Genomic DNA, 24422 nt, shown 5'->3' with positions numbered 1-24422 from the left:
CAGCAGGCACCTCAAAACTGCACTGTTCTCAATATTTTCTCTCTCTCTGGCCTACTGCAGCTCCTCTATAGTGCGGGGATACCCCTTTGGGGGTGATTCGGGCGCTTTATAAATAAAATTAATGAACACATAAATAAAATATTTCTCGATCTTGTAATCAGCTGGGCTTTTGTTGGTTTATTGTCTAGGTGGTCTGCCCGCGTAACGTTTTTTTTATTATTAAGGCCAGATAATTATAATGTACCACTTCCCGTATGGGATAACCTTCAAGTGTAAGGCCCGGATAAACTCTTTTGTTTCCAAAGGACACTATTTTAGTTTTATTACAATTGTCCTGCAGATCATTTAACTTATTACACTCGCACAGCCTCAACAGTTGGATTTTGCTTGCTCTTGGAGCTAGTGAAAAAAGAACAGTATCGTCTGGACATGTGAGGTAGCGGATGGGCTTACTGCCTAGTTTGGGGGCAAGGCCACCCGACTGATCCAAAAACTGGGATAGCTCTACCATATATAGAGAAAATAACAACGATGCTAAGACACACCCCTGTTTTAGGCCATTCAGAGTCCGTAATCTCAGCGACAAAACTCCCCCTGCAAGCTTTTTCTGCATCCAGGTGTTATTGTGCAATGCCATTAAAAAATATACCAAAGTTTGACCAAGGCTTCAGTTTGCTAATTTATCCAAAAGTTTGGTCCTATTAACTTTTTCAAAAGCCTGTGAATAGTCAATATAACACACACATAATGACAAGTCTCTTTTCAACGTCTTGTTCACTAGCAATTTAAAAGCTGTGAGGATGTCACCAATCGAGCAGCCTGGTCTGAACCCAGTTTGATTAATAGGGATATGTTTGTTATTGAAAGCCCAGTCATGCAGGTAGGATAATAGAAAGTTAGCTAAGCGCTTCCCTCCCACAACCAGTTGCGCAATAATATGGTAGTTCTTCAATTCCTTCTTCAGACCTTCTTTTATAAATTGGGTAGATTAATGCGCCTTTCAGGATAAAGGAATTTGAAGACATGGGAACTGTAGGCTCTGCCGGCAAAGTGTCAGCCAGCTCCACTGGTGGATACCCTGGATCTGAGGGCTCATTCACCACATGGACACTATGGGGCATATGTATCAAAGGATACATTTGCGATTCTCAAATAGCAATTTTTAGAGAATCGCTATTTGGGAATCGCAAACTGCAATGTATGTAGGATTTGCTAAAAAATCTGCAAATCCTACACATTCCTTAGTTGCAAATCGCAAATTGAAATTAGCAAATAAAGAATACCTTCCCATTCATTCCTAAGGGCTAGGAGGCCCATCGGTATGAATGGGAAGACCTTCTCAATTTGCGGTTACCAATTAGAGAATCGCAAACTGAGAATGCAATTTCAAGGTCGCAAGGGTGCCAAAGGTCACCCTTTTGCACCCCTGAAATGTGCATGTGTGCACATGTGGCGCACATACATGCCCAAAGGGCATGTATGTGCGCCACATGGCACTTTGAAAAATGCCATAAAGTGCATCTTAAGGAGAAATCGCAGAACTTGGGTACTTTTTACATCGCATTTAATGAATCGCAATTTGCGATTCCTTAAATGTTTTTGCAAAATAGGGAATCGCAAATTTTTCAATTCCCTATTTTGCATGGGCCTTTTGGGATGATACATCCGAAAAGGCTTTTTCCCGTTTGCAAAGGCGCCGATATTGAGAATCAGCCCGTTTGCGAACAGGAAATGGGCTTCATACATATGCCCCTAGGTCACAGTTTCAGGCATCTCAACATATTTTCAGGTGGGGTGACGGTCATTGCATCCATCAGTGGCTATGATGCAATGAGAGAAAATTCCCTACATGTCAGAGCACTGCCTTTTTTTTACTTTGGGAGTTTGTTTTAGAAAACCAAAAAGAAGTTTGCAAGCAGGACCAAAACACATTGCTCTCACTCAGCAAGCTGATCTGACTACAATGCATTAGTTATATTGGTGGATGCATTGTAGGCAGTAAAATCCCCGTTATGCAGGCAAGGATCTAAAAATTTGGCAGGTGGTCCTACGCCAGCAGAGAGAGGCCAGGACATATTTTCACTTGGCAGAGTGCCCAATATCATCTAAATGACCTCCCAAGTCTTTCCTGAGGCATTATGCTCCTACTCTCAACAAGCGCAAAACACCTCATCCATTTAACAAAAGCACATTACTTAATCTACTGACAGCCTGTTCTAAGCAAAGTCTGAAATTGGGACTTTGGCTTGAAGCCATCACACAATACCTATGCTTGATCACTGGCTCACAGTGCACCCACATCAAAAACATTAAGAATTTACACTCCTTCTGACTTTCTCTGTCATTTCTAGCCTTGCAACAACCAATTCACTCTACACTAAACTATCTGTTGTCATCCTGACTCCAGAATGGACTCAAGATCTCTGAGTAGAGAGGAGTCTAAATTACTACAGAACCAATTAAGGGTATGACAGAAATAATGTTTATTCGAAGGTTTTCTCTTGGTCAAAGGGTGCGACGAAGATCTTTGAATTTATTAATGGGTGGGTATGTAGGTAGATATATGGCAGGTGTAGGGGTGTGCAGAACAAAACAACAAAGTAACATGCTCTTATGGTTCAACCTCTTCTAGTAGGCTACTGTAGCAGGTTGTCACCAGCTAAACAGCTCTCTGTTCAGTCCCTTTGCCAAGAATCGTCACTAAATTGACCCTTTCATCTACTGAGGTTCCTTTATTAGGATTTTTTTTTAAAGTAGAAAATCAAAAGTAGATGCAGAGCCTGTGGTCTAGGCTGCCCACTCTTCCTGATAGAGTGGAGATTAATTTATACTGAGTGAGCTGCTCCTTAGATGAGAAAATTTTCCTGCTGTTCCTTAAACTGTCAACCCTTTAGGCCTACCTGGGATGGGTATGGAGAGAGGGAACTGTGGAATGGTGGCATTTCAGGAGCCCCGGGTTCCGAGCACCTTTGTTCTGCACATTGGGGTTTATTTGTCTGCTCTAACATTGAAAGCAACATTGATTGCACTTTACTCTGTCTTTCATTGGACTGTCCAGACTTTTTGCTTTTTTCCATAGATGATCCACAGGATAGCTCCACATTTAACTTACCACCAACACAGATCAGTTATGCCTCAAATGGTTGCCACTGTGCCCCAACAGCACTCAGCAATATGTCAATCTCCTACACTAATCAATCAATCAATCAATCAGGAATTTGTATAGCGCGCTACTCACCCGGAGGGTCTCAAGGCGCTTGGGGGGGAGGGGTCCGCTACTGCTCGAACAGCCAGGTCTTGAGTTGCTTCCTGAAGGAGAGGTGGTCTTGGGTACGACGGAGGTGGATGGGGAGGGAGTTCCAAGTCTTGGCTGCCAGGTAGGAGAAGGATCTTCCTGCCCATGGTGGCTCTTCGAATGCGTGGAACGGCAGCGAGGGCGTGGCTGGTCAATCGTAGCTGGCGGGTGGGAGTGTAGAAGGTCAGGCGGTTGTTGAGGTACCTGGGACCCAGGTCGTGGAGGGCCTTGTGTGCGTGGGTGAGAAGTCGGAACGTGATTCTCTTGCTGACGGGGAGCCAGTGCAGGTCTCTCAGGTGTCCGGAGATGTGGCTGTGTCGGGGGATGTCCAGGATGAGTCTTGCGGAGGCGTTCTGGATGCGTTGTAGTCTTTTCTGCAGTTTGGCTGTGGTTCCGGTGTAGAGGGTGTTTCCGTAGTCCAGTCGGCTGGTGACGAGAGCCTGGCTGACCGTCTTCCTGGTTTCGGTGGGGATCCATCGGAAGATCTTTCGGAGCATACGTAGGATGTTGAAACACGATGATGAGACGGCGTTGTCTTGTCTGGTCATCGAAAGGGAGGAGTCCAGGATGAAGCCCAGGTTGCGTGCGTGGTCCGTTGGTTCGGGTGCGCTGCCCAGGGCAGGGGGCCACCAGGAGTCGTCCCAGGCAGAGGGTGATGATCCAAGGATCAGGACTTCCGTCTTGTCCGAGTTCAGTTTCAGGCGGCTGTTCATCATCCACTCGGCTACGTCTTTCATCCCTTTGTGAAGGTTGGTTCTGGCGGTGGCTGGGTCGTTTGTGAGGGAGAGGATCAGCTGGGTGTCGTCGGCGTAGGAGATGATGTTGAGGTTGTGTTGGCGTGCGATGGCTGCGAGGGGGCTCATGTAGACGTTGAAGAGGGTGGGGCTGAGTGATGATCCTTGTGGTACGCCGCAGATGACTTCGGTGGCCTCGGACCTGAACGGGGGGAGGTGGACTCTCTGGGTTCTTCCGGTGAGGAACAAGATGATCCACTCCAGTGCCTTCTCTTGGATTCCGATGTTGCTGAGGCGTTGAACTAGGGTGCGGTGGCAGACCGTATCGAACGCTGCGGAGAGGTCCAGGAGGATGAGGGCCACTGTTTCCCCGTTGTCGACCAGGGCTCGGATGTCGTCAGTGGCTGCGATGAGGGCGGTCTCGGTGCTGTGGTTGGCTTGGAAGCCGGACTGCGAGTGGTCGAGGGATCCGTTCATCTCGAGGGAGGCGGCAAGCTGACTGTTGACGGTCTTCTCGATGACTTTGGCAGGAAACGGGAGGAGCGAGATGGGGCGATAGTTCTTGAGGTCTGTGGGGTCTGCTGATGGTTTCTTCAGGAGGGCGCTGAGTTCGGCATGCTTCCAGCTCTCCGGGAAGGTGGCGGTGTTGAAGGAGCAGTTGATGATGTCCCGGAGTTGGAGTGCAATGACGGAGTCGGCCTTGTTGAAGACGTGGTGGGGGCACAGGTCGTTGGCGATCCGGAGTGGATGGTGTTCATCGTGTGGATGGTGTCTTCGGTGCTGACCGGGGTCCAGGCGTGGAGGATGGTGGTGGGGGGCGTTGGTTCTGTGGTTGGGTGCGTGGTCTGTGCGCCGAAGCTGTTGTGTATATCTGCGATCTTGCTGTGGAAGAATGAGGCGAGCGAGTCGCAGAGGTCCTGTGAGGGGGTGATGTCGTTGTTTACGGCGCTGGGGTTGGAGAGCTCTTTGACGATGCTGAAGAGTTCCTTGCTGTTGTGTGCGTTGTTGTCTAGTCGATCTTTGAATGCTGTCTTCTGGTGGTGTGGATCAGCTGGTGGTGTTTGCGGGTGGCGTGCTTGAGGGCGGTCATGTTGTCTGTGGTCGGGTTGTTTCGCCAGGCTTTCTCGAGGGTACGGCAGTTCTTCTTGGAGTTCTTGAGGTCGTCGTTGAACCAGGAGGCTTTCTTGCTGCCGGCCCTGCTTGGATGGTTTTTCAGGGGTGCGAGGTCGTCAGCGCAGTTGCTGATCCGCTGTGTGAGGTTGTTGGCTGCTTGGTTGGGGTCCGTTGATCTGGTGGGAGGGTTCTGGTTCACTTCTGTGGTGAGCTGGTCGGTGGTGATGTTGTTCCAGCTCCTGCGGGGAACCTGTTGTGGGTGGTGGTGCTTCGTGGTCCTTCTGAAGCTGAAGTGGACGCAGCTGTGGTCTGTCCAGTGGAGTCCGGTGGAGTGGCTGAAGGAGATGTACTTGCTGGAGAAGAAGACTGGGTCAAGCGTGTGTCCGGCGTAGTGGGTGGGGGTGTTCACCAGTTGGCGAGGTTGTCCAGCAGGGTGGTGGTGTTGTTGTCGTTGTTGTTCTCCAGGTGGAAGTTGAGGTCCCCTAGGAGGATGTAATCAGCGGAGGGGAGGGTGTGTGGGCTGATGAAGTCTGCGATGTCTTCGCTGAATTGTGTGCGGGGTCCTGGGGGTCTGTAGATGAGGGTGCCTCTGAGTGTGGTCTTGGGGTCGGTGTGTATCTGGAAGTGGAGATGTTCGGCGGCTGTGAGGGTGTCGTCCGAGTTGGTCGTGATGCGGATGGTACATTTTAGAGAGAACACTGTAGAAATAACATAGCATAGACATGCCACATATTTGGGTGTCAATGTGCTAACACCACCCTTGCCCACAAAGATATACCAATTACCACCATAGAACAGCGAACTTTAAGCAGAACCTACAATCTGCATATGCGATTAACTGGCTATTAAGGCACCCCAAAGCACTCCCCCGATTACTTAACCGTTTGAACCGGTTAAATGTTTAGGACAGATCCTGAACTGACGATGGTGGAATGCCCCTATGCGAAGCTGTGGATAGTGCGCCATTAGGAGGTGGGAAAGGAGGCACGTCTTTTTGTTTCATATTCCCTCATACACCCTAGTAGTGTCATGCTTCATCATCTGGACATCCTGACACCTAGAAGTCAGGGTGGGCTCGACCGTATTACAGGAAGCTCTTAGAAAGAATTTTTGGCCAGGGGGATAAAGATCGTACATATCCAAGAAACCAAAAATTACCCCAGGGTGTGAGGAATCGATTGGAAAGAAGCACTGTGTACTATGGAGCAGAGCTAATATACCATACTAATGGCAGATTGTGCTCTATGCAACTACTAATTAACAGTAACAAATACGGGCAATAACTAAGTGAACATTTCAGTGGGCAATATATTTTCATTCAAGTCAAATGTGCTTAGGAGCAAATCTACCATTCAAACTTCTGTACATAAGAGGCTGTATATTCTCTCTTACAGTAGTGTTTGGAATGATTTAATTCCAATTTTCAGTTTATGTACCACTGCCATTACCCAACATTTCAGAATTATCTTCTTTGCAGACAAACATCTGTGCCAACAATACATTGTATCGCGCTTTGCACATTATGGTTAAATTGTAGCATTTGATGTACTTGTCAGGATGATGAAACGCCAATTTGTATTAAATGCGACTGTCATAATGGTCATTTTGAAACAGATGCTAATTGCATAATCAGTCTGAAGTTAGCTCAGCAAATTATGCAAGGTTTTTTCCCCCAACACAAATTCTGTAGTGTAAGACACAAAATGTAATACATGGTAATGCATGGAGTGTCAACATTACAGAATTCCTAGCATGGTTCAGTCAGGCTTGCAAGGCATATAACAAGATGTGAAGTATATTCAAGCCACAGTAATTTGCCTTTTTAATGTTCTATACATGGCTTATTGTTGCTTTCCCGCTTGAAGGTCCCTCCTGATCGTGAAAAGGGGCCTTACGAAACAATTCACCAATGTTTCATTTACCCTGCCCAGCTCAAACATTGGCATAAGCTGGGTTTACTTTTCAATTCAAATATACATGTGTTGTACTGAGATCTGTGGATGACAAGATGTGCGCCTAAGGTTGATCAGGCAATGCATCTCCTCACCTGAATGGTTCCTGTGAAGACTCAATTTCACCACTGAGTCATTGGATGCCGCAGAACCAGAGCTCCATGCCTGGGGCATGATGCTGGCAGCTTCAACAGTCACAGAGCCACTAATTCCACTTTGTACAGCACAGCTTAAATGGCCTCCATTATACGTTGGCATCAAGCCAAACCACATTCTTCCAACACCCTTTTTAAAACTGCTTATTGAATTTACAATTAAGAGAGGGAAACTTAACAATAAACAGCTGTGTCTTACATGGTCACTTCACAAGCCCTTTAACGTTTAGAGTTTGTTCTCATATTCTGCTATATGATTTCTAAGTTCCTTCATATATAGAAATCATTATCTTTACTCACTAGTCCCAATTTCTACACCAAGACAGAACATTCGGATATGTTTTGGAGGCTGGAAGCTATTACATGTTGAAAGGAGGAACATCCAAACCGGGAACCAACATACCTCTGCTGGAAACTCTGACAGGAAGGGGATGTCCATCTTTTGACACTGTGTGGTCAACCCTTCAAACAGTGGCTTATTCGGCCGTTTGGGGTAGAATATAGCTGGCTCATATCCCTGCAAAAAGGGAATAAGAAAAATATTTTATTTTTTTAAATCAGTTTTGCAGATCAGAATTAGAGTATATAGGGATTTAAACTGATGAAGTCAACATAGCATTCTGTTCTCATTTGTTATTATTTTAAGGCTTCTCTCTCCTTTGTATATAAACTCACTTCTATTTTTCATGATGAGTTTCATTCTCGTTTTAATAGAACATTATTTCACAGTGTTCTTTAAAAAGATCATAAATGCAAGGTTAATAAAAAGGTCCATAAAATTCGGGTGGGATATTCATTTAATATCTGAAATATTTTAAAGGGAAATATATATATATATATATATATATATATATATATATATATATATATATATATATATATATATATATATATATAGGGAATTCTATAAATAAAATTATTGGCTTGTATCTAGGAATCCTGTCACATATCAGCGGTGACAGCTCTGCTCACATAATGACATGTTATAGTACCTTCAGAGTGTAACATTCACTACAGGGATGGGATGGTCTCTAAGGTACTTAAAGAACAGACTGTTCAACATAACATAAGCGCAGAGGGTGCTGGTAATGGCCTTTGGGTCCTTTGGTTATCCTCTGATACCAACTGAGTTTTTAGGTTCCTGCTAATAGCTGGGTGGCCCTCTATCCTTCTAATGTACTGAGGAAGGGTGACTTTTGCAATCAAGACAGGCCTGGAGCATAGGTCACATTAGGCTTTTTTGATCTTGAGAATCACCAGCATTTTTTTCCTGCCGACTGAAGGGATCTAGCTGGATTACAGAGGGTAAATCTTGAGTGAGATATTCTGTATACTGGCGATGGATAACTTTATGTCCCATGCCCCAGATTGTAAATTCACAGAATTTCTGCGTTACCGACCGGTATTTGGCTGAGAGCAATGTAGGTGAGTTTAAACCTACTAGCAAAATAAGAAATCACAAATGTTGTGATTCCCTATTTTGCTCTTGCATTTAAGGAATCAACAATTGCGATTGCTTAAATGCAATGTAGGTAGCACAAAAGAAAGTGCATTTTCTGCTTAAGGAATCGCTAATTACCACCAACTTCAAGTTGGTGGTAATTAGCGATTTCCTGTAAAAAAAGCACTTTTTTGCTTTTTTTAAAGTGCCATGTGGCACACATTCATGCCCTTAGAGCATGTATGTGCGCCACATGTGAACACATGCACATTTCAGGGATGCAACATGGTGTCCATTTGACACCCTGGCACCCTTGAAATAGCTCCCGCTATTTGCGATTCTTTAATACCGAATCGCAAATAGTGAATATGTTCCCATTAATTCCTAGAGGCCTCCTAACGAATCGCAAATTGATATTCGTTATTAAGGAATTTTAAGGAATCGCTAATATTTTAGCAATTCCTACCTACATTCAATTTAGCGAGTCCTTAACAGCGATTCGGTAAAAATCGCTATTAAGGACTCACTAAATTGAATTTACCTACATCTGGCCCATAGTGCTTAAGTACTACAAGCCAATATAATCAATAACTTACTGGAGTCACATTACCTCACCTTTTCCGGCACATTGGAACAGGATTGGCCACATTATATAATGTTATTAAAATGATGCACCAATAATTTTGCATTTCTAGAAAGGTGATAGTCTACCCACCAGCAGCCCTCTGCCATTTTTTGTCTGCACCTTGTGGGATTTTTATTCTATTACTCACTTTCTTATTACTTGCAGGTGGCAGAAGCCTGCATTCACCACCTGAGAAACCTGCTGTGCCATTGTTAGTCCAGCAAATATAGTGATCTTAACTTTTTCAACAGGATTGGTGGCCTTCCTAACTCCTATGCCCAGATAACTCTCCCCCACATGGATGGGAGACACTTAGCCACCAATATCTCAGTTTGATTTGAATTTGACATCATAAGCCAGTCTTCCATCCAGTGATCTATGTATCAAAGGTGTGTGGAAATGTTGTCCTGGCTTCTGGGACTGATGGGACAATCTTCAACAGAACTTGAGTGCCATCACCGTAGTTGTACAAATGTTGACACCATGACTTTTAAAGCTTTGTCAATGGCGGAATGTACATACATAATAATGGCAGTCAGGACATGGCATAGATTTAGAACACCAATACTGTTGTGAAAGTGACAGTCTACCATTTGAGATTCTATTACACAAAAGTGTTTACCCAGGACAGGGTACATTCTTGGACTGTGTTAGACATCTCAAGACTATTCCAACAAGAGGCAATCACTAAGTCGGCCACTTCACACCTCCACACTGAAGTCAGCTCCAGTGAAATATCAAGTGCTGTATGATGAACAATAAATAGCCTGTAAGGAATTTAACCAGGTGATTACTGGGTTCAGTAAATGTCTGTGACTGGCTGTTTACACTTTTCTCAAACTATTTAGTTGGATACAATTTGTTTGACATTGGTCTGAAATGTCAATCTATGTGCCACGTTCTTTTCTTCTACAGGTTTTACAACTTATTTCTTGAGGTTGTGCAGAACAGTATCTTACAATACGACTTTGGACTGCTGGAACCACTGATGTGGACACAACTGTAGAATACTGCCTGTACAAATGTAGCTTGCAACCCTGAAGTCTTATTTCTCCAGCTTAAATTCGAGATTCTCGTTGGATGTCAGCATAAACGGTTGATTTTGTAAGTGAAAAAAAGCTAAAACATCCATTTGAATCTGTATGTATTGCTTGTTGAGTCGGTTCTCGCTTTGGCCAGAATGTCTTTGCAGTCTTGAGAGAGATTTACATCCGGGAATTGATTGAATTCAGGAGCCATGCATGTAATTGGAGAGAGGCTGGTTTTGGGTGCAGAATCATCTGGCCGTTGTTCCTCATCAAGAAAGTGTGAATCCTGGGTAGAGAAATGGGACTGGTCTCCGAGAGCAGCAGGAGCTCTGTAAACCAATGCTGTATGGGCCATAAGCTATTAGAATGAGGCGACAGCTCTCCATCTTCATTTTGGTGAGAATCCTTGGTATGAGAGTGAAGAGGGGAAATGCGTATGCATAAATCCCGGACCATATCACTGAAAGGGCATTCCCCCACAACACTGGGAGCGGGTATTGACTGGCTTAAAACGGGAATTTGGCCTTCTTGTTCATCGCGAAAAGATCCAGTGCAGGTATGCCCCAGCTTGAGAAGACCCTGTCCAACAACCACTGATGAAATTCCCACTCGTGGCAACTGTCTGTGGTTCTGCTGAGTGTCCACTAAGGTGTTTACTAATGACATAAGCTTGGCTTTCAAAGTCAAGTTGTGGGCTGCCGGCCAATTCCAAAAGTCTTGAGCCTCTTGAGACAGTGGCTTTGCTCCCCCTTGTTTGTTGTTGTAAAAGATGCTGGTAGTATTGTCTGTACAGACCAACACAGAGGATCCTGCTATACACGGAAGGAAGGCTTGGACAGTGAGAAAAATAGCCTTGAGCTCTATACAACTGATGTGCATCGACTTCTGGAGTGCAGACCATTTCCCTTGAATTTGCAGGTCCTGCAAATGGCAACCACAGCCTTCCATGGAGGCATCGGTGGTGATAATGTAGTCTGGGACCAAAGTCAGGAACGAGAGGCTTTGTGAGAAATGAGATTGTCCTGAACACTACACTAGTGTCTGTCGCATCTTTGAGGTTATGCTGATAAAATCTTCGAAGGAGCCTTCGAGTAGATCCATTGCAACTGGAGCTCCACCTGTAATGGCCTCATTTTCAGCTGTGTCATCGGGATAAGGTTCATTGCAGAGGAGATCGTACAGAGGAGATCATGCAGAGGAGCAATTTGAACATCCACACTGAAATGGACCTCCTTTTTGAGATCTTTAGAACCAGTTTTGATAATCTCTGTAGTCTGTCTTGTGACCAATAAAGCTAGTTTCTGATGGTATTGAGGTTGGCACCCAGAAATATCCTTGTCTGGCTTGGGATGGTTGAGGATTTTAGGTAATTTACTGTCAGGCCTAGCCAGTGGAAGAGTGAAAAGCAAGCCTTGGAAGTCCTGGAAGCTTGTTGCGGTGTTGTAGCTTTTGGCCTCCAGTCATCTAAGTTAGGGAATACCTGAATAACTTGCTTGTGAAGTATGGCAGCTACCAGGGCAAGACACTTTGTGAAAATCCGAGTGGTGGTCTTGAGTCCAAAGGGAAGGACCCTGAACGGGTAATGGGTATTTGCGATACCTTGAATGTATGGGAATGTGGAGGTAAACATTTAAAATCTAGGGAGGTCATGTTCTCTCCGCTGTTTAATAGGTGGAGAAATATTTGGAAAGAGTAATCATACTGGAAGATTGTTTGCGCAGAAATGTGTTCCGTCTCCTGAGGTCAACGATGGGTCTCCACTCTCCCGATTTCTTTCGAATGAGGAAAAAACAGGAGTAGAATCCCAAGCCCTTGTGAAACCAAAGAACCCTTTCTACGACACCTTGCCAGCATTATTAGAGCTTCTTACCCCAGTAAGTGAAGACTAGGTGGGTGTGCTCCTTTTCGAGGAGTGTTTAGTGGCTCTGCACAAACTCTAGGGTATGCCAATAGGTTACTAAGTCCATCACCCATTTGTCCGATGTTATGAGGTAGTTGGAGAAATTCCTGCTCACAAGGGTGGAAGGAGGAGATGTAGCTGGCATCTGGTCCAGGTCGCATGTTTGTGGCTGGTATCGCAACCCTGGTGGTGCTGCTTTCTGTGTGGGCCTTGCTTGGTGTAGGCTGCTGAAGGTAGCTGGCAGTAGGCCAGATGGTAGGTAGGCCTATATTGGGATTGAGGTTGATAATGTTGAGGTAGCTGATTGCCCCCTCTAAAGATTGAGAAACCTCTCACTGATGTTGGTGCAGAAGGATTTTTGGAGCGCTTTTGAACACCTTTAGAGAGGCCAGAATCAGGCTTGGGATGAGTGATGAGGCAGGCAGAGGAATCATCAGTGGCCTTGTATTTTTTGTCGAGGCAAGGTGGTACTGGTGCTACCGTAGCTGGATTTTTCATGATTTTTATCTCCTCACTCCAGATATAGTCTATAATGGGGATGACTCTTACAGACTCTCCGGCTCGATCCTTAAAGTTGTGGTAAAACATTTGAACTGTTTGACAGAAGTTGGTAGATGGAATTGTTGTGCAGCTCGGTCCATCAAATTATGAAAGCCCCTGATGTCTTGGGGTGGGGGGTCTTCAGAATGAGGTAGCAGAGGGGATGGAGTAGGGATCAGGTAATCATCCCATTCATCTAGAGGTTGTTGTGGATCGGGGATCTTTCCTTCTCTCTCTATTCGTCTAAGGATGGGTGGTCTTCCCTTGGAGGCGGTACGATATGGGCAGGAGGTGTTATCCTGGGCGCTATCGGTGGAGGGATATTTCTTGGCATGGCAGGAGAAGCTGGCTGTGGTGGCACTGGTTGCTGCTCTTGTGGAGGATCCAGAAATCTCCTCTTGTAATTCTGTAGTATGGCTTGCAGAGCTTGCACTAGGGAACTGGGCATTGGCATTTCATCATGTCTAGGCTGGGGATTAGGGGGATATTTATAAGGTTCATAATGCCACCTATGAGGGGCATAATGAGTGGTAGCATTTCTTTTTATTCTCATTCTCTGAATCTTCCTTCTGATATCTGACCTCGACCTCCAAAAGACTGTGCACATCCCCAAAGGGCCCATCGTCATCCGTGAGACCTTACTACCAGGAGAGGTAACTTCAGGTCGTCTTGGTGATCTTAGTAATTTTAATCTTGTCCACAGTCCTGTCGAATTTGTCGACAACGAAAAAGTGAACTGGGACATCGATGGTAAGAGGTCCTTCATCGACTGAACCGTCAGCATCGACGATAAGGTCGTTGGGGGTGGCAGTGTCGACAGTATTGTCGTCGATGGTGCGGAGGTTGGCGCTGCTGTGGCCGGTGTTATTGTCGACAGTGTTGCAGTTGACGGTGTCTTTGTCGACGGTGATTTTGATAATGGCCATCATTGAAGTCCTCGACAGTTATGGGTTAATTGACAAGACTATGTTGACGGTTGTCGTTGATACCAGCGTCGACGGTGGAGTCATCGTCAATGGCGTTCTGAAAGGATTTTTAGTCCTCAACAGTTCTGAGGAAGGAGAATGTTTTCTCTCAGCTTTTTTCTCAAATGGAGTAGTAGGTTGGGAGGAGGTTGACCCTGTGGAGATAAGCTTTAGTTTTTCCTTTCATAGAGGTTCTTTATGGAGTGTCTTCAAGGCCTCTCTACTCCGCTCAGAAGGCCCATGGTCAGACAAGTTTTACCTTTTGTGGGGTCTCTGAGACAAATCTCTGTCCTCTGGAGTGTGGCATTTAGATTTCTATAGCCACAGAAGTAGCCTTCCCTCTCCGCAGTGCTTAATTTGTGCCGGTGCTTTCCGGTGCTTAGCACCGGCAGTTATTTACCAGGGCTGGGTCTACACTGCCACTGCCCACTCGCATCAAGACTGAACTCCCTGCACCTCATATCATACATGCAATTGAAAAATTATTGGCTCACTCACTGCAGTGTTATTCAAACTCTGCTACAGTCTCCTGGTGAATAAAAGTGTTGCTGTGCTGAGAAAGCTGATAATAAATCTTTATCCCTGCAAATTTGCTTTCAGTTTTGTGTTCTGCGGAACCTTTCTTTTTAAATTAAACTTCACGCCCGGCACACAAGCACCGCATGTGTCACCGCCAGTAAAGCAGGACGTTGAGGCGGGCACTCTCATTCGAAATCAAAGCAGCACCAGCAGCAGGCCCCTTCTCTGTCTCTTAATTTTTAGAATAAAAAGTGCGACAGATATTGCACTCCTTTAACTGATGTTGAGAGTAGAGGCAATAGAGACAGTCTTTGTGTGAATCATTCACATGCATCCTTTTCTTCCCACAGGTCTTGCAGGATCCTAAGAGGCCTTTTTTTGAGGAATCGGACATTGTAGGTATAAAAAAGTTGAGTTATAGAGGAAACAACTGAGCAGAGCTCAAGGAGACTCCCTTCGCATGACGTGCAGTAGAAAAACTGAGGGACTTCGCCTCAGTCTGGAGTGGTCTTGAGGATGCTATCACCTGATTGGTTATAGTTCAATGTTTGGTCCTTTTAAAAAAGGACATACATAGGCTATTAAAGTGACTTTGCAATGCCATTATAGCCTATGCTACTATTACATACTGCTCTACTATGGTACCGTGGGATTCCCACTTCGACGATGGGAAATGATTCAAACATGTGAATCTATGAAAGATCCAATACTGAAGAAGTGCAGAGAGGCACCATGGCTACTACGTTGAGCCACTCTTTCTTCGGACAATCACAAAGGAAACATAAGAGACCTTTGCAGTGTTCAATCCTTGACAATGATGGAGAATCCAATGGTAGAATTACCTCTGCCAAAAAGCTAGACCAGAGGCAATTCCTCCTGATACATTTTCATTTTTCAACGGAGGATATCTTACATCCTCTGCAAATTGGAATATTTTCTGTTACCAAAGAATGCTGAATAAGGTCCTTAGCCCAGTTAGATATATAGCTCCAATTGGTCTTGCACATTCATAATGTAAAAAACACACTTACAAACATTTTCAGATGTCTGGCACAGACCAGGCCATCACCGCCATTGTTTCCAGGGCCACAAATAACCAGGACAGTTGCCAGGTTGTTGGTGAATGCAGTAGCAGGATATGCCTGTGAGGAAAACAGAATTAGGTTTGCAAGGAAAGTGATCACAAAGAGCATAGAAGGAATATATCAAGCACTACGATCTGAATTTTTGAAGTTGTAAAAATTCTAATCCATCGATAGTGCCCAAGAAATTATTTTCTTTTTTCTAAAGTGCTGTGTGATTTCATAGGGTTGTACCACGAACGCTTTTGGGTCGACTCACTAACCAATCCATGTGTGGTACTGGATTATTCCTTGGAGTACTCATCTGCAACTCCTGGACTAACCTTCAGATTATTACTATGGCAGATTGTACAATGCCCTTTCCAATAGGTTTCCCTCCTCCCCCATTTAGATACAATGCTGGTTGAATAATAACCTATTTTATGGGTTGTCCCCCTCCTCCATTGAGTGAACTGCTCAGATACATATTGTGGCTAAGTGTATAAAGTCAATTAATATGCGTTTCTCCCTGCTTCAACTGATTGACACCCTGTGGTACACACTATTCTGATCACTGAATGGTTGCTTCTCTGTTACTCCAAGACAGACCCATGACAGTATATACTAATCCTACTGGTATAATGCCCTGTGGGTTGCTCCCACTACTCCAGGATGGACTCTCCTGTGCATTTACTGTGGCCGATCCCATAATGCCCATAACTATCCGTTGCTCTTCTACTACAAGTGGGTGGACTCTAGAGCATATTCTATAGTTCATGGGGAACTGCACCTTCAAAGGTAGGATGCACCACATCTGGGCAAGTACCTACAGGCTACAGTCAATGTGGGTAAATTATTTGATACAGATCACTAAATGGAGATAGGTATCCATATGCATCACTTCGTCTCTTTTAACACTTGTTCCTACACCCATGTGTAGATGGTTCATCTGACTTGTGGCAACATGCTCTTAGCAGTCACTGCCATATACCACGCCAATAAAACGCTTCTCACATGGGCCCCAATACACTCACGCAAACTTGTGCGATTTGTAAAATGTAACCAATAGTCATATTCAAGCTCAGTGACATATGAAGGACAGAATGATTTGAAATCCTGTGCACAACTCCTGTCTGAATTTGTTCTAAATAGATTCCTGCAGAGTACTTGGTAAATACACACCAGATAAGATGGGAAACATAATGTTTAACTAAATAGGAGAGCATTCGGAAAACGTTTGAAGAAGTGGATTGGGCTGAGACACTGAAGGACACCAGGGAGGTAGCCATAGAGGGAGTTATAGATAAAGGCACCTTATAATATTTCACAAAGTTGCTATTCTTGAGTGGGGCTTTATGTGAGGGTGTGGGTGTCGCACTCTGTAGCTGAATGTAAGGCACTTTGAGATGGAATGCGTTACATCAGCTGAAAAGGTTATGAAAGTGGAGAATTTGAGAAAATGGAGGGCCCATGTACAAAGTTTTTGGCGTTCTCTTGGAAACTGGCCATTCCAAAGACTGAATGGAAGTAACGTGTAGGTGGAGAACTTTGAAGCAGGTTGTGATTTGACTGGCAACATGCTTTGAATGACAGTCACCCAAAATTGAATGCATCTAGAGCCATGCAACAGAGTGATGTGCACAACATGTTATGCCTGCATCGCTTCTTTTTTAGGTCTCTCTACAGACAGCTTTAGCTGCCTAAGAGATGTTATTTATGAAGACGTATAAAAACTGCTCTTCAGCCACTGGCGCTCATTGTTTTGATAATTTATCACTGTTATGGTTGGCATTTCATGTAAGGTTCTGGTATCTCATTACTGTTTCCATTAGGTGTGGGTATTGAGATTCAACAAGCAGTCCTGCACGTCTGTTCCCCTTCCTCTCTATGCTTTCTGTTCGCTAACTCTCTCCTGCCTACCTCTCAACCTACTATCTTTGGGCTTTTGCTTTCCCTCTGTTTGATTTATCAACATCATCTCCACCTTTTCATGTTCCACAACCTTACTCGCTTCTGTGTGCTCTCACTTTTCCATCCAATCATTGACCGGACTTTCACTTTGTTTTCGCTTTCCCCTATTTTCCATATTTAAGGCGTCCTTACTTTCCCCTCTGTCCCTGTTGCTTTCCTCCATTCCCTGCTCACTCTGGGGCTGTTTCTTGCACTCTTAGTCATTATTCTCCGCACCTCTATGATGAATCTGATCACAGCAACTGGTTCATGGTCCTACACACTAATGTGCTGTGTTATCTGTCTTAGTTTTGTATTTGAGCTCCCTTACAACTTAAAAACACGAGATTTTGCATGTTTTCTAAAATCTTGTTTTTTTGTGGGGTCAAGTGTATTAACAAATGTAATTAGTTGGGCTGAAGTTGCATTTTAAACAAAAGGCAAAGCTTATGGGCTTGGCTTGCATTTTCAGTTACCAGATAAACCCTTTTGCTTTGGCATTGCTTGTTTAAAAAAAGAAAGACCAATTGGCTATTGTTCTGTTTTGTTGCATGAAACTAATACAAATATTTTGAAAGAACGGGCAATGGCCTCTGCACCACATTCCATCAACAGCCGGCCAAACCAAAGGTCTGACCGGAGTCTAGTGCCTCTTAGGCACAGCAGAAGTGGGCTCTAAGCTGGCCATCTCTTGCCCCTCAGCAAGCAGTCTGGTCTAAAGTCCTTACAACCAAAGCCACGATGGAATATCACAAACGTTGAGGTCAGTGACTTTAGTAAAGTTTTCAATTGTTTCAATGATGATGTGATTCCATCAGTGGTGTCATTCATGAGGTCACTTGAAATATAAAAGTGACACTGTGTATAGGCATGAAAGGTCCACCGAACAGAGCTGTGGCTGCATAGCTCATAGAAACTGGTGAAATCCGGTCTTTTTCTGACTTTGATTCATAACCATTATGGCCCAAACTGAAGGTTGTTATGGGAATTCTGGTGTAAGAGTAAAGGATTACAACTACCCTTTCACAAAGCTTTTTAAGTGAACACATAAATATGGAGAAGAGAATGTTACTTCAATTACTGGTGCATTTTCATTTTGTCTTGTGGTATATATTCTTATCATTTTGTATCTAATGAATCTGAATAGAATTTGGGCTCCCGGTTATATGTTTTATTTTCATTCCCATCTGGATTTATCAATATTCTTTTTTTGCTCATTTTGTTTGTATTCATTCAGATTTATTTTGGGTTTAGTATAAAAAATGAATCTACAGTGGGTACATTTCCAAGTTTATTTAACTGACACATGTTTACTCGTGTTTAAGCATCCTAAACGTTTAAGCCATTTACAATACAACACAGTCGTATGAAATCATTTGCATTTTAGAACAGATTACATAGCTGTACTGGTGCAGTTATTTAAGCTTTCTTAGGAAATCTTTTTTCTCTCATACTTTCCTGTCTGCACAGCTATTGACCTAGCAAGCGTGATTGACTACAGTGAGAATCATACAAAAGAAAACTTATTTTCTGCATTTTTGCCATATTTTAGAAATAAATACAGACAGGGAAACTGATTGTTTTCGGTATACATTTACCTGTAAAAGTCAGTAAAAACTGAAACCTAGGAGCCTTAAATGCAATATAGGCGTTATTAGTAAATAATAACACCCACATTATATTCATATAACAGAACAAAATGTGAATATTCAGTTTGTATTCTGTAATATTTCTTGCTCTTGGAAAATACATAAAGAGAGATAAAAAACACATTACATGTAATCCACAACATACCTTGGCGATAGCGGTGGCACAGCTGAGACCTGCCAGCTCCATCAGTTGGTCCACACTAAATTTGTAATCGTTGAAGAGCTCCTCATCTACTGCTTGAGCCTCTTCCTGACTGGTGAAGACAATGTTAGATAATCACCTGAATGTCCCTTGGCACCACTGCACAGCCAATACCCAATTCCCACAAATGCACAATCACATAGAGAATGGAATGGAGGTCTTTGTCAATATCACTCATCTCTGTTTGGCGAATATGGATAAGTTACTTAACTGTAATCCTAGTTGTCTTCCAGGGGTATCCTCATCAAAGTCATAAGCACATGAATATTCCCACCCATGCGCGGGATCCCGGAAACATAAAAACATATATGTGAAAACCATATATGTAGCTCTATATATATACATATATCTATATATACTATATATATATATATCTATATATATCCAGTTTCACAAAGCGCAACAGTTGTTACGCCAATGCACTCCAAGCCGAGCAAATTAACACACCAATCCAACTGCAGTCCAAGGGTTATTTATTCAATTCAATCAGGCAATAGAGCCGTAGCCCCAACGCGTTTCAGCGATAAACTCACCTTGATCGTGATCAAGGCGAGTTTATCGCTGAAACGACACGTGCTGGGTATGGCCCACTGGGGGCAGGACAAAATAATGCAGTCAACTGGAGCCCTCTGAACAGTCGCAACGCAAGCTGCCTATGATTAAGAGGTGCATACCTTGAAACGCGTCAGGCGAGAAGTAACAGAACCGGGAGGAAGAAGCTGGCTTTCCTTTTGAAAATTAAACCGTGAGGGTTACATCCACTGTTGTGTGCGCCCTCATTGCTTTCGGGCCATTGATGTACATTTAATTAACACGGCTGCCCTGCCGTGGAGGAGCTGCACCCCCCAAACTTGAAGGAGAGGCTGCTGGGGGTAACTCTTGTGCCCATGCTAGAACAGTGAATGGGATTAATGTTTACAGCGCTCCGTCCGGAGGCCCACTTGGGAAATTAATTGTGGAAAAAACTTGACTGTTTCAGAACCTACTAAGGACACATTTAGCTCTTAGGACTACATGTCCCAGGCTGCATAGAGGACGACACGAGCTGAGCACGGCCCACTGGGGGCAGTGCAAAATAATGCAGTCAACTGGAGCCCTCTGAACAGTCGCAACGCAAGCTGCCTATGATTAAGAGGTGCATACCTCGAAACGCGTCAGGCGAGAAGTAACAGAACCGGGAGCAAGAAGCCGGCTTCCCTTTTGAAAATTAAACCGTGAGGTTTACATCCACTGTTGTGTGCGCCCTCATTGCTTTCGGGCCTTTGATATATATATATATATATATATACACACACACACAATAATAAACACACAACGCAGCCTTCCATATACTACACAACGCTGAGCAATGTTGCAAGAATTTCGCTTGCATATTAATACAATTTCAATAAAGCAGGGAGAAAAACACATTTGAAAACTACTTTAATACGCAGTAGAAGTCATAATCCTGCAAAGAGGAATGAAAAACATTGCAAGCACATAGGCTGCATTGCTGAAGCAGCAGTGTAGAAAGCTGAAAAGCTAACTCACAGAAACACAAAATGAACTGGCACCGTGCCTTTAAGGCAGCCATGACCCCTAGCTTCCCATCATGCCTCAGGGGTGACAGTTAGGTCAGTTGTTCTTTTCGGAAACCCGAATGCCATGCACAAAGAGTTGACATGTAACTTGATCACTTGCCCGGGGAGGCGGGTGGGTTGCTTATGATTTTGATGAGGATACCCCAGGAAGAGAACTAGGATTTCAGGTAAGTAACTTATCCTTCTCTTCCAGGGGATCCTCATCAATAGTCATAAGCACATGAATAGAATAGCAAGCCCATCCCCTCATCCTGCGGGCAAGTGACCAGAGCACAATAAAGATGCATTGTAAGAAAAAAAACATTACAAAGACTCCAATTAAGCTAGCAGTGGAACAGATTCCTCAAGGAGGCCTGGCCTATTTGGGTATCCGCTCTGGAGTCAGAATCCAGACAGTAATGCCTATTAAAAGTATGGACCGATTTCCAAGTTGCAGCCTTGCAAACCTCGACCATCGGTACATTGTGTAAGAATGCTACTGAAGCAGCCTTGCCCCTAGTAGAGTGTGCTTTAGGAGAGGCTAACAGAGGCTTGTTCGCTATTTGGTGAGCTAATTTAATACAAGACACTATCCGCCTTGAAATGGATCATTTGGAAGCTGGAAAGCCTGTTCTAACAGAGCCGTAGTTTACAAACAATTGATCGGCCTTTCTAATGGATTTTGTTCCCTCCAAATAGCATTTGAGAACCCTCTTGAGGTCTAATGAATGAAGAGAACGTTCTGCTGGTGTAGCAGGATTTGGAAAGAAAGAGGGGAGAGAAATTGTCTGATTTACATGGTCAGGCACTACTTTGGGTAGAAAGGGTGAGTTCTCATAACGACCCTATTGTGATGGAAAACCGTGTACGGTTCCTAGAACAGAGTGCTTGGATTTCACTCACTCTGCGTGCTGATGTAATGGCCACCAGAAAAGCTACTTTCCATGTAAGGTAATGTAATGTGGCCTTATGAATGGGTTTGATAGGAGGACCCATCAATTTTGACAAAACTAGATTCAACTCCCAAGGCTGAGAATGAGGTCAGACAGGAGGATAGCCCTTCTTCAACCCCTGTAGGAAGTCCTTGACCACCTAAAGTTAAAAGAAAGAAGGTTGGTTTGGAGATTTTCTATATGCTGTGATGGCAGCCAAATGCACTTTTATGGACGTGTATTTCAAACTAGATTTGGCCAAGTAGAGCAGATACTGCAAGATTACCTCCTCTTGCCCGTCAATCGGACTCCAACCATTACGAATACACCACAAGTAAAACCTTTGACTCCCTCAAAATGTCCATGCAGTCCTGAGGGAGGTTCAAATGTCCGTCCTGCAGGATCTCAGAAGCCCTGCTGCCAAGCTCTGCCAGTGAAGGCTGGGGTGCAGAATCTTCCCTCCCATTTTGGTCAGAAGGTCCGGCCTGCACGGGAGTCTCCGATGTGGACAGATCAAGAGTTGCAACAGGTCTGGATACCACCATTGGCGAGGCCAGTCGGGTGCTATGAGGATCATCGTCATCCTGGATCGGATGAGCTTGGTCACCACCTTCGGGAAGAGAGGAAGGGGCGGAAAAGCGTATGCAAACGTTTTGACCAGTCTATGAAAAGAGCATTCCCTCTCGTTCCTGGTCGGTAAAATCTGGACGGGAAGGCGTGGCATTTTCTGTTTCGATCGTCTGCAAAGAGGTCAATAGATGGATGACCCCAATGATGAAAATGTCTGCCATCACTTAGTCGTTGAGCACCCAGTCTTCTTGTTCTTCGAAGTGTCAACTGAGGGTGTCCGTTTGCACGTTCTGTTCTCCTGGCAGATGCACTGCCGTGATCGAGAGGTTCCTGGCCAGCAGCCAGTGCCAGATCGTCTGGAATTCTAGAGACAGAGGGCGAGAGCGTGTTCCACCTTGTTTATTCAAGTAATACATGGTGGTTGTATTGTCTACTTATATCAGAATCAATTCGGACTGAATCGACGGATGGAATGCCTTGAGGGCTAAATGAACTGCCCGCAGTTCTAGCATGTTGATATGATAGGTCTGCTCCTTGCTGGTTCATCTGCCCTGAGTTTGTAGTTGACTCAGATGCGCTCCCCATCCCTGAAGAGATGCATCCGTGATCAGAGGTTGTTTTGGCAGAGGTTGATAGAATGGGACTCCCACCAGAAGTTTCTTTGGCTGAAGCCACTAGAGAATGGACTTCTTCGCTGTTTGAGAGAGGAGAATTCGGTTGTTCCAATGACCCGAGGATTGGTCCCATTTGTCCTCCATATCCTTCTGCAAAGGTCTCATTCTCAATCTGGAGTTGGGTATGAGAGAGGTGCAAGAGGCCATCGAACCCAGTAGAGACGCTACTTGCCTTACTGATGGTTCATGTGCTTGAAGGATGATGTTGCATTTGTTTCTCATTGATAACCGTCTCTCCTCCGAAGGAAAGACTTTTCGGAGGTCGGAGTCCAGGGTGGCGCCTAGATAGTGGAGTGAATGAGAGGGCTGATAAACTGATTTTTCCACATTCACATGAAGGCCTAGGCGTTGAAGGAGCTCCAGGCAGACGTGAAGGTGCTTCCACTTTTTCAAATGTTTATTTCACTTCCTGAGCTTGTGCATTTTCAGACAAGAATAGAGAGTTTGAACATTTTAATTTGTATGCATTTAAAAAAAAAAAAATCTAGTTACTCAAAGGCAATATTCAGGCCTTTTAAGGCCTCTAAGAGCTGCACCACCTATTGTGCCACTGCCCCTTAACAGCCATACATTGCCATAGCATGCTGTGTGTTTTGGTGGAGAGAAAAGTGAAGAGTCGAAATGGCACACATCCCTGTGTGCCATGTCTGCAACCCACTGACAGTGGCCTAGGTAAGTCATCCATCTAGCAGGGTGCAGTAGACCACAGATGAGGGTACAGTTGCATAAGCACTGAACTCCTACAATGTCTAAGTCCATTGTTAGACCTTGTAAGTGCAGTAAAGCCACAAAGAGTATATGGTCTGGGAGTTGGTCACTATGAACTCTACAGCTTCATAATGGTTTTACTGAAACTTGGGCAGTTTGGCAGCAAACTTCTAGGCACATTAAACCCACACTGATGCCAGTGTGGGATTTCATGTAAAATGCCCTCAGAGGGCATCTTAGAGATGCCCCCTGAAAAACAACCAGCCCATGTGTGGTTCCTGAATGGCTACTCACCATTTGCCACCACCACACAGGGTTGTAGACCACTGGGAAGAGGGCCTCCGCTCTCTGGTCCCAAAACAAAGCCCATCCTGGCAGAGGTGTCATGCCTCCTCCCCCAGGATGGGCTAGGTCCACAAAGGGGAAGTTTTAAAGGCCTGCCGCCTTCGTTAGCTGACCCTGCTTTTTGCTGCCCTTAGCAACTGGTCCCACTGGTTCTGATCCTAACTTTGGGCTGGAGAATGGGCGGGAAAGCCAAGTTAGGAAGGGAGGTGTACCAATCTTTGCCAACCCCACCCCTCAGGTGGGGCAGGTGAGGTGAAGCCCACACCTCAGTCCCCTCCATCTTGAAGATGAGGGGACACAGTCAAGTAGAGAGACGCTCATGTCCCCTCCCACTGGAGGGTTTGCATAATAGAGGACGCACTCACCCCAAGGAAGGTACCTATTGATCCCAGCCTGCACACCCCTAAATGGAGTATTTAGGGGCGACCCTGAACCTTTCCTTCACAAACTTGTGAAGAAAGACGGACCGAAGAGCTGCGCTGAACGAATAAGAAGGACAAAAACT

At 44.6% G+C, this 24422-nt stretch overlaps 1 protein-coding gene across 1 annotated transcript in view; it reads right to left on the bottom strand.

The window, feature by feature from the left end:
- NAXE (NAD(P)HX epimerase) overlaps positions 1–24422 on the bottom strand; it is a 142292-nt gene that overhangs the window by 42184 nt on the left and 75686 nt on the right. Inside the window, exons 2-4 of the mRNA XM_086947645.1 lie at positions 19073–19181; positions 15299–15409; positions 7653–7766 (exon numbers count right to left, since the gene is read on the bottom strand). Coding sequence (XP_086803771.1) covers positions 7653–7766; positions 15299–15409; positions 19073–19181 — 334 coding nt within the window. The remainder of the gene's footprint in view (positions 1–7652; positions 7767–15298; positions 15410–19072; positions 19182–24422) is intronic.

This window comes from Lissotriton vulgaris, chromosome 12, assembly GCF_964263255.1.
Source record: "Lissotriton vulgaris chromosome 12, aLisVul1.2, whole genome shotgun sequence".
In the NCBI taxonomy this organism is placed as follows: Eukaryota; Metazoa; Chordata; class Amphibia; order Caudata; family Salamandridae; genus Lissotriton; species Lissotriton vulgaris.
This window is presented reverse-complemented; position numbering and strand designations above follow the sequence as displayed.